At 50.2% G+C, this 16,224-nt stretch overlaps 1 protein-coding gene across 1 annotated transcript in view; it reads right to left on the reverse strand.

Moving 5' to 3' along the window:
- Smarcd3 (SWI/SNF related, matrix associated, actin dependent regulator of chromatin, subfamily d, member 3) overlaps positions 1 to 9,830 on the reverse strand; it is a 33,235-nt gene extending 23,405 nt beyond the window's left edge. The window contains exons 1-2 of the mRNA XM_041640556.1: positions 9,744 to 9,830; positions 7,942 to 8,082 (exon numbers count right to left, since the gene is read on the reverse strand). Coding sequence (XP_041496490.1) covers positions 7,942 to 7,980 — 39 coding nt within the window. The 5' untranslated portion in view covers positions 7,981 to 8,082; positions 9,744 to 9,830. The remainder of the gene's footprint in view (positions 1 to 7,941; positions 8,083 to 9,743) is intronic.
- Between the last annotated feature and the right edge of the window lie 6,394 nt (positions 9,831 to 16,224).

Here is a 16,224-nt window from a genome sequence, read left to right on the forward strand (position 1 = left end):
TCAGAGACAGAAACAGTGGTTAATCCTGCCAGTGTGTATCTGGGAGAATCAGCTCGTTGCTCTACTGGCTGGGAGCCTCTGGGTTCCAGGACTGATAGCTAACAGTCACCATCTGTGTGACATGCAGAAGTCTAGGGATGTGGCCATCCATCTTCTTCCAAATCATTGCTCATCTAAATCTCTACACTTAGTATTAAACAGAGACAGAAGTTGGAGAAAGCCTCTTTATAGACTTCTCTATGCCAAGTGGGCTTCATTTTCAATAATTTTTTTAATATAAACATGTGATTTAAACAGGGTCTTATTTTGAGTCCAGGCTAACCTTGAACTCTTTCTTTCTCCTTCCTTCCTTCCTTCCTTCCTTCTTTCCTTCCTTCCTTCCTTTTTAGACAGGGTCACCCTGTGTAGCTCTAGCCTGGGACTCACTATGTAGACCAAGTTAGCCTGGAACTAACAGAGATCTGCATGCCTGTGCCTCCAGAGCACTAGGGGTTAGTCTTGAACTCTTGATCTTCCTGCTTTAGCCTCTCCAAATAGAATTATAGGTGTGTGCCACCTTGCCCGATCATCTTAATTCTTTCAAATATGTTGATAATAGCAACATCCAGCCAATGTCATGCTTGGGTCTTGTCTCAGCTCTTTATGCCACTGTAACCAGCAAAGGACACAGAGCAGGCTCACCAACCCCCTTCCCTGTTTAGGGCCAGTGGTTGCATAGCTGCCAGCACACCATTGCGTTCATACAGCCCCCCCCAAATATACTGAGAGATGCTTCGTCATCCACCTCCAAATGGACATGCATTTCTGGGTGGAGGTCTCATAGCTGCCTCTGAGACAGGGCTGAGGGAGAGAAGACAGGTGGCAGAGCGAGGAGAGTTGTGTGTTGCTCTGGCCACACAATGTCTTTCAAAAAATATTTATTTTTGTATTTACGTATGTATGCATGCATGCGTGTGCATCTTGTTTGTGTGAATGTGTGTGCATATGTGTGCAGGCATGCACACAGAGATCAGAAGGGGGTATCAGGAGTCCTCTATCTCTATCTATTCCTTTGAGGCAAGGTCTCTCCCTGAACCTGGGACTCAATTTTTCTTGGTTAGGTTGGAAGCTAGCCAGTCCCAGTGATCCTCCTGTCTTTGTCTCTCAGAGCTGGGACTGCAGCTCATGGATGCCTGGCTTGTTATGTGAGTAATAGGATCTGAGTCAGGTCCTCACAATGGAGTAGCAAGAACTCTAACTGATGAGCTGTCTCTCCAGATCTCATACTGTGTCCTAAACACTTCTATTTGGTGCCACCCCTAAAATTTGGGAAATTTCATGGAAAAAGTTAGGTCTCTAGACTCTCTTAGAAACTTAGCAACCTGATCCCCAAAGTCAACCAATCCCTGTGGAAGCAACCAGAGGGAGTCAAGAAAGAGCTGCCCCTCTCAGAGAGGCTGGTCGCTCTCAAGGGACATATTCTCAACTCTCCATATTGCCTCCCCTGTCCTTATTTTGGGAGTTGCAACCCAAATGCCCTAGGGGCCCAGCTATGATATAAGAGAGTGGCGTGGGCTTTGTGCGCGATGATAAATGATAACCTTGAGCCTCACGGCTGTAAAGGGGGGAAGGGGCTGGGGTGGAGAGGGGCTGTATAAAGGGTGGCTGTTTGTCCTTTTGAGTACCAGCAGGGTTTGGGCACAGCATGGCTCTGAGGGCCGGATGTGGTGGAGACACCCTAGTTGGGACTTTTGTCCTGGTCACTGGGAAAATGACTTAGATTTCTGCACCTCGGTGTAATTGTCTTAGAAGCGACGGCAGTTCTAATCACATTTACACCACAGTGTTTTGAGACTCAATTAAACCAGGAAACAATTTTAAAGCCAGCAAGAAAGTCAAGCACCCACTCAAGCTGCCCACTCACCTGCTAGCTCTCCTTCCTGCAGGTGCCTGGGTGCCCTGCTCCCAGGGTCTGAAGGAAGCAGGCAAGGGCGCGGGTATCTCTCAAAAGCTGGGCCACCGTCCCCCTGGAGGGGCCACCTTCAGGTGTTTCAGGTGCCTGGGACTGTAACATAGTTGGTAGAGTGCTTGTGCAGCATGCACAAAGGCTCTGGTTTCAAACTGAGAACCGCATGAAGTGTGACTGTAATACCAGCATTTGGGAGGTGGAGGCCAGCAGATCCTCAGCTACGCATCAAGTTGAGGCCAGCTTAGGCGACACAAAACCCTGGTTCAAAAAGGGCATCTAGGCATTTTCTTCTGAATTAGGAGTCCTAATAGGGCATGGGAAAGAGGGGACACTGAGGCAAGCGAGAGCCAAAAACCCACAGTGATGTTCCCTGCAAGACTGGGGTAAGTTAGAAGAAAAATTACTTGGGGACTAGGGATGTGACTCTGTGGTGGAGCACTTGTCTGCTGCATGCTCAAGGCCCCACCTCCAATTCCTAGGAGCACAAATGTGACAAAGAAAACCACTGTGGAAGGCAATAAAGGAGTCCTCTGCAATATGCAGACCGAATAGAACGGGAGGTGTTGGTTATAAAGATGGACTAAGCTAAGATCAATCCCTGCATGAGTTCAGGGTGTAGCACGGGAAGGAAGCTGAGCAGTGGTGCAGTGAAGAGACCATGGACCTGGAGCCAAGGGCGCTGGTGCTCCAGGGCTTACAGATGACACCTGCAGAAGGCAGGGCTGAATATTTATTCTAAGCCGCGTGGTTACCAGGGGTGCTCCCAGCTCTAGCTTCATGCAGAGTATTCTGCACTCGTATGCATTGATTCTTTACAGAAAGGAAGGCTTTGTGATCAGTTCTGCAGACAAGACAGTCACGTTTGAAGAACTAATGCCCGACACCTGCCCCCGCCGTGTGTGTGTGTGTGTGTGTGTGTGTGTGTGTATGTGTGTGTGTGCTTAACTATGTAGTATCTGCTAGCCTGCACTCAAGACAATCCTCCTGCCTGAGCTCCCTGAGTATGGGCTGAGGGCATGCATCACCATGCCCAGCTCAGGAGATAACCACTGGTCTCCCACCACAAGTCTGTCCAGCCCTCAGGGGCCTCTCCAGAAGGCCAGAACCAATTGTTCCTCAGAGGAGGAACAGGGTGTGTCAGAGAGCAGCCCCAGCAGGGGTTGGGGGCAGAAAAGATCAGTCTCTGCAATCCTGGAGGTCCAGGCCAGTCAGAGGGAGGGAAGCTCTCCCATCTCCACAGCAACACTTGGACATGGGATGAGTCTGACTGTGGAAAGCCAATCTGACAGGGAGCTGCAGGAGAGGCCAGTTGTTAGGGACAAGAGCACATGAATGGGCAGTGGGGTGTCGAGTCACTGTGAGGCCAGCTGTACCCAGAGGGACCTCAGTCCCGAGTAAAGGCTCCTCGGCCTCACCGGCCACCGTCCCGCTCCTCTGCTCCTCATGCCAGGGATACTTTCCCTACTATGCAGAAAAGCACCCGAGCTAAGGCGAGCTCTGCACTGAGCCGCACCCCCAGCCTTTGGGTTTTCTTCAGAAGAGTCTGGGTGAGACCAGGATGGTGATAAAGTGTGGGTTACGGAGGAAGGGGGGAACTGAAGAAAAAAAAAACCACGGCAAATGTGCACTGGAGATCATATCTTTAAGGAACACTACAGTTAAATATTTAAATTTTAGCAGGTGCTGTGAGACTTAAGTGGGACCTCACTTCTAACCAGGGATAGGAGTAAGTCTCTCTCGGAGTGACACGTGACTGAACGCAACTGACCAGGGCAGGGGGTCGAGGAAGGCCATGGAGGCAGAAGGAATAGCAAGGAGTGCAAATTTGAGGTCATCCCGGGTTGTATGAGACCCTGTCTCAAGGGGAAGAAAGAAGTAGATGGAATGGGGAGATAAGTGGAAAATAGAAGCCAGTAAAGGGGACTAGAGAGACGGCTCGGCAGTTACCACTCTTGCTCCTGTGGAAGATCGGGGTTCACAGTGTCCACATGGTGGTTCACAACCATCTATAACACCAGTTTCTGGGGGCTCCAATGAACTCTGGTGTACCAGGTGTGCACAGGGTGCACATACTCATATACATACATACATACATACATACATACATACAAGCTAAACACTCATACACATAAAAATAAATAAATCTGCCGGGCAGTGGTGGCGCATGCCTTTAATCCCAGCACTCGGGAGGCAGAGGCAGGCAGATCTCTGGGAGTTCGAGGCCAGCCTGGTCTACAAGAGCTAGTTCCGGGACAGGCACCAAAGCTACAGAGAAACCCTGTCTCGAAAAACAAAAACAAAACAAAACAAAATAAATAAATCTAAAAAATTAAAGTCAATAAAAGAGCACGGTGACTGTCCTGAAGGACAGATAAGGAAGGGGATGGTGTGGCAAAGGTCATTCCCAGGATTGGATTTAAACGCTGATATCACTGGTGTACAAGAGAATTTCCATTCTGCTCCTCAGATGACCCTGGATTAACACGTGCACCCTTCCCTTCACCTCTCTTCCCTATCAGATAAGGAGGGCATAAGGCTCACTGACAAGGTCATCAGGGGGATATCAGGGCAGCTTTCCCTGTGGCCAGCCCTGCTCTTTTGAGGAACCCATAGAGGACAGGTCACTTGCTCCTGTTTCCATGCTCCAGGGACCTGAGCCTCAATCAGGGAAAGGTGGCCTTCCACACTCGTCCAGCTCCCCCCCCCCCCCATTTGTCTAGCTTCTCTCAGTTAGTGAGTCCCTGGACTCTGGGAAGGAGTGTGACTGCCTGGTCCTCCTTGTGCCTCAACTTATCTGCTAGACATTTGACATCCTTTATCCTCTGCAACACTGTCCCACCCCAACCAGGAGGCTGTGACTCTGGAGCCAGCTTTAGACTAACCTTCCTCTGCACAATGTGTATCAGATACATTGTATCACAATATTAATATATACTCACAAATATTAGCATAACAATTACTTCTTGAAAGTAGCAACCTCTTCTGCTAGTTGCTCTAAATTAAAACAAATTATTTGATTCTAATGTTGTACACAGTTTTTGCCTCCATGCATATATATATGTGCACCACATGCATGCCTAGTGCAGGTGGAGGTCAGAAGAAGGCAGTGGATCTCTTAGAACTGGAGTCCCTGAACCAAACCTGAGTCCTCTGCATAAGCAACAAGTGTTCTTACCCTCTGAGCCATCTCTCTAGCCCTTCGTCACCCTAACTTGTATCTTTGGGTTAGGCACGCTGCATAAAGATCTATATGGCCAGAGAACATGACACCCTGTCCATACCCCAGGCCGGGGAAACTGCTAGGACACTGTTGAAGACTGCTCAGCTTTGTTACACTATGTTCATTATATAACCCAACAAGAGACAGGCCAGAATAACAGTGACTTGATCCTTAGCTTAAGGAAGAATACAGGGATTTGTGCGTACACTAGCTTCACCCTGGGCCACAAGCCTTTCCTTCTCCATTCACCCTCAGTCCCAATTTTCCCTGCATCATTGACTTTGCAAGGTCCCCGACTGGAACACAGGAGAGCGAAAGTACATCTGCCTGTGGCACCTTCTCTCTGCTTCTCTACCCTCGCTGGGAGCACACTGTTCCTCCCTTCCGGCCCCCGAATGTTCTTGAGTCTGGAGAAATGGTGCGATTGGGAGTCGATCCAAGTTTGTAAATTCCGGTAAAGGGCATGTGCAGAACCATGCTCGGGAGGCACATTCTCAAATTCCCCAGAAGTAAGTCTAGGGCGCAAGGAAACTGGTTTCACAGCTGGGAAAGAAGGGAACAGAGTGTGCATCATCCCAAATGGTAACACAGCTCAAGTGAGCAGCAGCTCTCCCACGAGGTCCCTTGTGAGTTTCCCAGAATTTCCATATCACTCACCATTAAAGGGTATTGGGGACAAGAGCCACAGTCCCTAGAAGATGTTTCTAGGCTTAGTGTCTACCAGCAGCCGGCAAACAGGAGTCTCATGTTGGCTCCTGTGTTTATTCCTGAGACTTCAGAATCCCACCAAAGCCCTGAGCCCACATCCCAGTGACACCTCCAACTCATTGCCTTTGCCACTTAAATCTCACTAACACTTGCAATGACACACCAAGTCCTTGGGGGCCAGTGGCCTGCAGCAGCTGCATACCCATCCACTGTATAGCCCACCAATGAGACACAGAGGGGCTTGTGAGCATCCAAATGCCTGTACCCGTGCCCTGGCCAGCAAAAGCCTGCCACCAAGACACATAAGGGTTGGTTTCATGTTCATGTGACTCTCAAGCCAAATACCAAACAAGCCCCATACTTTGCTAACTCATCTCTGGCAGGTGGGGGTGGGGTGTGAGTGTGCTGGGGCAGGAATCATCTAGTGGCCCAGGGTTCATCTAGTGACCCAGGGTCCAGTTATCACTGCCCCAAGCCCCAGTCCTCTCGGCTTCCTTCTCCCTCCACTGCTGAGCCCTACAGTGAGATCATGTCCTTCAGGTAGCCACCTGAGAGCTGAGAGCCCCTGGAGGCTTAATTCAGTACACCCAAAATGAGCTGCGCTTAATGAAGCTTATCACAGGAGAGACAGCTTCTGTGTACCTGCCAAAGACCTCAGCAGTGTCCTCCCCACCCCCAACCTTCAGTGCAGTCTCCTCTGACTAACTAGAACTTTCAGATGTGGAACCTGGGTTTGCTCCAAGACAGGGCTGCGGGATCCACCTGCAAACCCATTTGCAGTCCTCACAGACTTAGGAGGAGGTCCCTTGTCACCGGAGGTGCTGGTGAGGCTGTAAGGAAGGAGGTAGGAGTCCTGACTTTCCAAAGGGTAGCTGAAGTCTGAGACTCCCAGTGTGGGAGTAGGCGTGCCCATACCACACATGCCCATTTCAGGGCTATGGGTACCAGGTGAGTTGCTCACAGCTACCATGTGGCTCTTCCACTCTGAGGCAGGCTGGACTTACTCAGCAGGCAAAGCCCTAGACCTTTTTCCCCTGAGCTGAACCCAGTTGTGTGGGGGTGTGTGTGTTGGAGGTAGACATTAGGAACAGCAACTGGCCCAAGGCTTCCTCTTACTCCACCCCAAGGAAGTAGGGGCTGAGAGAGGCCTCACTGCCCACATATGCTCCCAGTGCGAGGCCTTCTGTAGCACTATCTTCCAAGAACCACTTCAAGCTGCATCCATTCAGGGCTCTCCTGAGGTCCCTTCTCAGAGGCCCACACCACCTGTGGCACTTCTTTCAGCCCATTCCCATATCCAGCAAGGTTCTTGAAAAGTGGCCTTTCTCTCCTACACCCTCGCATGTCCCTCTAGACAAGCTGGAACTGGTGTGGGACTGCCCAAAACCACGTTCCTCTTCTAGGGGAAGGAGGGTCCAGCTCCTGTGGAGCAGCACGACAGTACATCCAAGCTTGAAGCCCGCATGGAGGGGCAGAAGAGCCACAGCACCCCTTTCCCTGTGAACAACCCCGTCTGGGGCCTCTGTGGGGCTCTGAGAAGTCTGTTTAGCCTGCGTGTAGCTTGCTGAGCCAAAGATGTGTCAGGGGGCTGCAGACTCCTCCCAGACAGTAGGGATCACCGGGAGAGGGAGGCATGGGATCATTGGGAGGCGTTTGTGTGACCAGAGAGATATCATGCATGCATCCAGGGTTCTGGGAACAGTGAGGAGTCAGAAGAAATCAAATCCATAAACCCTTTTCATATGAGGTTGGCTTCAGATTAACTTGTTCCTGGGTCAGAGTGGCTTTGAAAGGCAGGGCCTAGGGACTCCTAGGGAGATGAGGGGACACTTATAAGAGGTAGCACAGGTGTGGCGGAAGGCACTAAATGACAGGTGTCATCAGGTTAGGTTCAGGAGAGTGCCCCAAGCTGGGAGGGATGCATAGAGGTCTGTGTGGACACTTGGGACCAGTGGGGAGGTGGGAAGACGGCTGGGGGTGGGGAGCAAGGCATGGTCAGAGCCCACAGCTGGCAGACTTTGGCCAAAGCTCCTGCTCCTAGGCTGGCGGAGAAGGAAGCACCTACCTGTACCACGGTGGGTAGGTGCTGAAGACCTGGAGTCATAGATGGCAGGGTCCTGCAACTGGGCAGTCATCCAGTGCCCCTTTGGTGCCCCGGCCCAGAGCCTGCCACGCCTGTAGCACCAAGGGCCATGCTGAGGAGGATCTGAAAGGAGAGGGCTGTGGGAGGCGTGGCCTGGGCCCCCGAGCCCCTAGGGCAGGCTTCAAAGGGCCTTGGAGGGAGGCTAGGTTCCAGGCCTCCTTTCAAAGGAGGTCAGGCGGTCTGAGGAAGAATCTGGGAAATTGGGCAGAAGGGGCCACGTCCTGGGGCCAGCACAAGCCAACCAAGGCCAGGGAACTCAAGGAAGAACATAAGTAGGAACCGTGTGTGCCTGATGCAAATGGATGAGGGCCCAGAACAGAGAACCTCAGCCTTGAGCTGACCCCAGGCGGGGACCTGTCCCCACCAGGTCTTAGGGGTGTGAATGGAAATTTGAGGCTAAAAGAGACCTTCTGATCAGGATTACACCTAGCATCAAAGGCAGCCTCTGATGGGCAGGTAGGTGGTCACCTGCACAAAACCAACATTGGCTCCCGGCTCTCCTGTACGCACTGCCTTCTGGGTTCACCCCAGGTCCAGTGGCCTTTCCCTCCTGCGAAGAGCAGAAAGGCCTCAGGCTTGGAGCAAGTGCCGTGGGGTGGGATGGGAGGACAGGTTTGAGAGTGGTCCGGTCCAGGAACATGCAGAGCCTATGGGCAGAGATTCACTGACCAAGTGTGGAAGATGGAGTGGGACCCAGCTGAGGATGCTGCGGTGGGATGTGGGGCGTGTGACAGGAGAGCCAAGAGGGTCTGGGGTAGATGTGCGTGAACAGGAAAAGGGCTAAAGTCTGAGGACGGGGACGGGAGTCCGCAGGCAGTGAGGACAGAGAGATAACTTGAATGGGAGAGGATTGTCCATGGAGTGGGTAGCAAGTGGAGTCTGTGAAGATGCCAGGCAGTGGGCAGGAAGGAAGGTGCCAGGTAGGGAAGGAGGGAGAGGATGCCAGATAGGGCAAGTGGGAGAAGGCTGCCAGGAGGAGCAGGTGGAGAAAGTGCTAGGCAAGAGGGAGGTGCCAGGCAGTGGGAAGGAGGGTGGTGCCAGACAGGGAAGGGAAGGTGCCAGGCAGCAGGGTGCCAGACAAGGGCAGGGGGAGGGGATGCAGGTGGAAGGAGGGTAGGAAGGTTCAAAGTAGGGGTGAGAAGAGAGGGTAGTAGGTAGGGATGAGGTGTCAGAGATGGGGCTGAATGGAGTCGGCTAGAGGGGTAAGAGACAGAGGTTCTAGGTCAGTGAGAGTGCCAGGCAGAGGGTGGGCAACACCAGGAAAGAGGGACGATGACAGCAAAGAAGAAGGGGGGTGCCAGATAGGGAGGAGGAGACTGGCCAGGTAAAGGGAAGATGCCAAGCAAGGGAAAGCAGGGAAATGACAGGTGGGTAGAGGAAGGGGATGCCAGGCAAAGGGAAGGATGCCAGGTGGGGAGGAGGGATGCCAGTAAGAGGGAGGAGGGATGCCAGGTAGAGGGAGGGAAAGGAATGACAGGCAGAGAGAGGGAAAGGAATGCCAGGCAGGAGGAAGAGGGATGCCAGGCAAAGGGGAGGAGGGATGCCAGGGAGCAGAAGGAGGGATGCCAGGCAGGGAAGAGAAGGGATGCCAGGCAGAGGGAGGAGGGGGATGCCGGCAGTGGCAAGGCAGCACTGCCAGCAGGGAAGGCGGGGGCGCTGGCGCAGCGCGGCTGGGCGGCGTGTTTGCCTAGGGCCGTGGGGGCCGCGCGGTGCGGGTCGCTCACCTGCTCCCTCGGGACCCCGGCCCGGAGCAAGGCTGCCCGCCCTCCGCTCCGAGCTCCGGCTCGACTTGGCGCCTGCGCTGCTGCAGCCTGGAGCGGGGGAGGTGCAGGGAGCGTCTGTAAAGAGCTAGGCACTTAATAATGAGTTAGGGATCGGAGTAAGAAGATTTGCCCCATCCAACAGTGCATGTAGTTTTCTGCTCTGAGTCCTGCGACTGACCCCTTGCCAGACCTAGACCCACCCGTGGTGAACTTGCACAGATATCTTGCAAATGCCCCTGCGCACCCATCTTTCACAATATGCTCAAAATCCTCTGTGTGGCTTCTCACCGCTCCACACTAACCCTTCACCCTATGGGGCTATACACACAGTTGTGTGTTCACACACAATGGGAGCATCCTAAGTGCTGCAGATGGTACCTAGCAAGGAAATTCCCTTCCCTAACGTACTGTTCCCGAGCACACCGTGGGAGAAAAGGCTTTGGTACCTTTGCAGCATTTGAGATCCAATTGAGATCTCTGGTGAAGTTTGGCTAGTTGACACAGACCTCAAGAAGGCCTCTCAGAATATAGGCCCAGGCAAGCCTAGCTCTGGTCACCTGTGAGGTCTTCCCAGAGTCCCACCTCTGATCACTCTGACCTAGTGAGAGCCCAATTAGAAGACTATCTGACCATGTAGGATTCAACTCTGACCTTCAGAGCAAATGGGTTCAAGGAGCTGGGTAAGGGTCAGTATGTGTGGGCAGAAGCTGGTGAAGAGGAACAGACAGGGAGAGTAAGCCTGCTTGATGCCTGGGAGCAGAGGACAGTATCCCCCTCCTCCAGGGACACAGCAGACTGTAGGGAGCTGTGAAAGAGGCTGAGGTCATGGCCCTGCCCAGCTCCCTTAAGTTTCCCTCTGCCCTGGAGGCCTGGTCACTCCACTTACATGATGAACACTCCAGAATCTAAGCCCTGAGCCCTGCCTGGCTGCGCTATCCCAGGGATCCATGGGTCTCACAGGCATGAGCAGAGCTCTCTCTCTCTCTCTCTCTCTCTCTCTCTCTCTCTCTTTCTATTGTCTTAAAACTTTAATCATGAAAAATAGACATGATCAAAAATATAACATCTTTTTAAAAGATTTACTTTTATTTGAAAATATGTGTGTGTGGGTATGTACACATGTGTGAAGGTACCTATAAAGGCAAAAAGAGGGTATTGGACCCTCTGAAGCTGGAATTACAGGCAATTCTGAGCTGCCTAACAAGAGAACTAAACTCTGATCTTCTGCAAGAGCAGCACATAACTGCTGAGCTACCTACTTACACACACACACATACACACACACACGCACAAGCACACACACACACACACACACACACACACACACACACCCTTTTTGGGGGCAGGATGTCATGTATCCCAGACTGGCCTCACACTTGCTACATAGCAGAGGGTGCTCTTGAACTCCTGTTCCTCCTGCCTTTACCCGAGATCACAGTGCAGGTGCCCTGTCCCTCTGACCTTTGACTACAGGCTGGGGCAACTCCACCGCTGTTCTACTCAGAGCTGGTAGGGAAGCCACCCAAGTTGGGGTGTAAGATGGTGGAGAGTGAATCTGGCACCCTGGCACTTCTCGGTGGGTCAGCGGGGAAGAACGTCAGAGAGGCCAGAGAGGCCAGAGAGGCCAGAGAGATCACCACAATGCTCACAGCCTTGGCTGCAAATTACTCCTGCTGTCTCTCTGCCACTCCAGACGGGGGCTCTGTGATGGGACCAGGGAAGCATGTCAGTCTGGGCTTCCTGGCCACACCTAATGCCTGACACCAAGTAAGAGGCTTATTCAGAGAGATAGGGCCAGCACCACGCCCTGAGATGTCTGTGCTGGGGTTGAGGCAGCTAAGCAGGACCTGGCTAGTGTTGAACTAGGCTAAAATTGGGGTGAATTTGTACCCTGAAACACCACTTTTATAGTTAGAATTTGGAAACAATCTGAATTTCGTCAACACATAAGAGGTCATGTCAGCTGAGTGACAGGTGTAAGCAGGTGCCTGGAAGATAAATTACTTAATGCTGTCTAATGACATAACGATAAGAAGATACATATTGATCTGGAAGGAGCTCAGCTGCAAGTCAAGGGGAAAAAGCAGCACATACAGGACACTGTGTAAGAATACCAGCATCTGTGAGTATGAGCATGTGCAAGCATGTGCTGTGTGTGCAAGCAGGTACGTGTGACCTGTGTGCTATGTAAGTGTGTGTCAATACAGTCTGTCTGTATGTAAAGCACACGTGCTGTGTGTGCAAGCAGGTACGTGTGACCTGTGTGCTATATAAATGTGTAGCAATACAGTCTGTATGTATGTAAAGCACTACTGCAGAAAGATGAGTCTCTCCCTTCCTCTTTTCTTTTTTTTTAAATATTTATTTATTATGTCTACAATATTCTGTTTGCATGTATGCTTGCAGGCCAGAAGAGGGCGCCAGACCTCATTACAGACGGTTGTGAGCCACCATGTGGTTGCTGGGAATTGAACTCAGGACCTTTGGAAGAACAGGCTCTTAACCGCTGAGCCATTTCTCCAGTCCCCTCTTTTCTTTTTTAAATAATCTTTTTTTAAAAAAGATTCATTTATTATGTGTACAATGTGGCCTGTATGCCTACTTGCCAGAAGAGGGCGCCAGATCTCATTACAGATGGTTGTGAGCCACCAAGTGGTTGCTGGGAATTGAATGCAGGACTTCTGGAAGAGCAGTTAGTGCTCTTAACCTCCAAGCCATCTCTCCAGTCCTTAAATTATCTTTTAACTATATTTATTTATTTACTTTTTTGTGTGTGTGTGTGCATGCATATATGCACATGCATGCTTACACACGTACACATTTATGCCATGGTGTGTATGTAGAAGTCAGAGAATAACTTTTGTGAGTCAGTTTCTCTCCTTCTACAGTGTCAGTCACAGGATTCAAACTCAGGTCATCAGGCCAGGCAAGAGGGATCTTTATCCTCTGAGCCATCTTTCTTTTCTTTCTTTCTTTCTTTCTTTCTTCTTTCCTTCCTTCTTTCTTTCCTTCCTTCCTTCCTTCCTTCCTTCTTCCTTCTTTTTTCCTTCCTTTCTGTCTGAAATAGGGTCCTATGTAGCCCAGGCTGGATTCAGACTTGCTCTGTAATAGAAGGTAACCATGAGCTCCTAATCCTCCTGGAATCTTGGCATACATCACCCAAACTGGTTTATGCAGTGCTAGGGATCAAACCCAGGGCTTCACACAGGGTAGGTGCGCTCCCTTCCAGCTGAGCCACATCCACAGCCTCCAGTTCTCACTCTGAGTGTTGCCCATTCTACGCTGTGAGGACTGTGTAATGATACACACTCGCCACTATGGTGTCCTATAGAGGGGCTTCACTGGCTTGAAGCCCAGCCCCCCCCCCCATCCATATCTTCATTCTGCTTTCCACCCCAAGCCCCCGGGATCTGCTGATCTTTTACTTTTCCAGAAGCCACTGGTTGGAATCTTATAGCACAGTGTACTCCTAGGCTCTTTCATGTCATAATGTGTTTCAGTTTTGTAATTTGTTTTAGATTGGAATAAGATTCCATTTCACCTACCTCTGAAATAATCATTTCCCTTTTTTGTTTTGTTTGTTTGTTTTGTTGTTGTTGTTTTGTTTGTTTTTCAAGACAGGGTTTCCTTGTGTAACAGTCCTAGCTCTTGTAGACCAGGCTGGCCTCGAACTCATGGGATTCGCCCGCCTGTGTCTCCCAAGTGCTGGGATTAAAGGCGTGCACTGCTACCACCTGTATTTCTAAAAAGTTTGTTTACTTAGTATTCTGTGTAATTACTGTCAAGTCAGCTCGGCATGCAGACTTGGCAGGCTCTCCTGGGGCCTCCTGTCACCACTGTCTTGGGAAGCACTTCACCTCTCTTCCGTCCGTTCAGTAAGAGAGTGTGGTGTCCTTATCAAGGATCAGGTATTGCTTTAGGGCCAGGCACTGAGGTGCACCGGGAACAAAATGAACTGAGGTTTTCTGTCCACTTGGTACTTAGAAGATGAGAGAGGGATAAGAGGCAAGAAAAATATGTGACTTGTCCACTGTGGTCATGGAGGCCTGTTCAGCAGTCAAAGCTCCGTTCAGGAGATAGGGATAAGTTAACCAAACTACAGATGTATTAAAGCCCTTTGGGAAAGCCACTACTCTGTACACTAATTTAAAACCGTGATTTAAAAGTGAGGCATGGTGGCACAGGCCTTTATCCCAGCACTCAGGAGGCAGAGGCAGGCAGGTCTCTGAGTTTGATGCCAGCCTCATCTGTAGAGTGAGTTCCAAGACGGCCAGGGCTACACAGAGAAACCTATCTCAAAAAGAAAAAAAAAACAAGCAAAGAAAAAATAAATATATATAAAATAAAAAGTGGCTTGAACATAGGTACCCTGCATAGATGGACATTGCTTCCCCAAAAGCTATAGATTATTAAATGAAAATGTCAGTGTCCGGCATGGGACACCTCCCTCTGAGTTATTGGTCAGAGAGGTCCCAGAGCACCCCCGCCCATAACAAGCTATCGCTGTTGCTCTTGGTTTCCCACTAGAAACAGAAGGTAAGACCCAATTTCTGAGGAGACTATACATTTAGATGCAGGCCATAGAGAAATCAAGCTAGAACCAACCTAAAGACATCTTCACTGCCGGCGGCTTTCCTAATACTGGGAGGTGATATTCAGGCCACTGGGGGAGAAGAGTCACCTATTCCTACATAGCAATGACTGCCAGGCACAGTGCACATACAGGTGAGGCATGAAGGTTGTGGCGGCAACCAGTGACTTCCTAAATGGAGTTGCAGCTTGCTGCACAGGAGGAAATTCACACCTGGGACAGTAAACCTGGTCAAAAGCTCCTGCCAGGGGCTGAAGAGATGGCTCAGTGGCTAAGAACACTGACTGTTCTTCCAAGGATCTGGGTTCAATTTCCAGCGCCTGTATGGCAGCTAACAATTGTCTGTAACTCCAAGATCTAACACTCTCACACAGACATACATGCAGACAAAACACCAATGTACATTAAAAAAAAATAAACCTATTTTTAAAAAATATTTATTTATTTATTATGTATACAATATTCTGTCTGTGTGTATGTCTGCAGGCCAGAAGAGGGCACCAGACCTCATTCCAGATGGTTGTGAGCCACCATGTGGTTTCTGGGAATTGAACTCAGGACCTTTGGAAGAGCAGGCACTGCTCTTAACCTCTGAGCCATCTCTCCAGCCCCAAACCCATTTTTTTTTAAAGGTCATGGTTAGAGAGGTCACAGGTCCTGAGGGAAGAACCTACTGTTGTTCTGTTAAATCAACACAAGATCAAGCTGCCTTATCAATATTTACCTGTTGATGTTGCTCCCAACAGTCAGAGAAGTTTCTCTCTGCAATGGGCAGCATTGTGAAAAATCATAGCTGGTCAAAGAGCTGAGAATAAGTGCTATCGGGTGCTCAGCCCTAACGTGAGCTGTGAACTACCACTCCCCCTGACTCATGTAACATTACAGAAGAGGGGGTGGAGAGAGCACAAGCACCAGAGGAATGCTGGGTGATGCTGTCTTCTGGTTGACATGGCCATTGCATCCATGATCTCCCTGAAGCTGTGGCTACCTGCACAAACCAGGAGAGCAGTCAATATTCCAGCAGGCAGCACCAGTTGAATTCGAGAGAGAGTAGGATATGAGGGCATGTTGGGAAATGACAGTGGTGTGGAAAGGGGTGTTGGAGATGGACCAGATGAAGATGCATTGTATATATGTATGAAATTGTCAAAGAATAAACAAAAGGTATTTTAAAAACTCAGTCAACTTGATCCATCACATTAATGAGCTAAAGAAGAAAAAAGAGAGATTGCATCAACCAAAGCAGGCAGGATAGAGTCAACAATATTCAACATGCATTCTCAGTAAGAACGCTCAGAAAAATGCAGGTCAACTTGATGAAGGGCATCTGCCAAACCCCACGAACTGAGACTGCTCTGAGCACTTTCCCCCCAAACCTGGGGGAGAGTAGATGAGTATTTCATTATCTCTATCCGGTGCATTGCCAGTGGCTGTACAATCAACAAGATGGGAAAGGAGACAAAGACCAGGCCAGGAAGAAGAAATAGAAATTCCCTGTCTGCAGATGACGGGAGGACACAGGAAAGCCCAGTAGATCTGCAGAAGGCCTAATCAGAAACTCAGCAAGTCCCAGGACATAAAAACATGGGAAATTCACTTGCAGTCTGTACCCCTGACTGAGTGACTCCTGGAGTTGAAACCTTTAGTTGCTCAGGGCACTGAAACACTTGGTGTGAGTCAGACAGAACACACACAGGGTTTGTCCCTTGACAGCTCTACAGCAGTAAGGCAAGCGGGTTTGGGAGACTCAGTACAGGGAAATGTTGACAGCTGAATCCAATACTGATACACAAGCTTTTCTCATGTAGCCCAGGCTAATCCCCAGCTCACTATGTAGCAAAGGATAATTTT

Source organism: Microtus oregoni, unplaced genomic scaffold (genome assembly GCF_018167655.1).
Source record: "Microtus oregoni isolate MIOR12 unplaced genomic scaffold, Mior012 000064F_ref0000363, whole genome shotgun sequence".
Classification (NCBI taxonomy): domain Eukaryota; kingdom Metazoa; phylum Chordata; class Mammalia; order Rodentia; family Cricetidae; genus Microtus; species Microtus oregoni.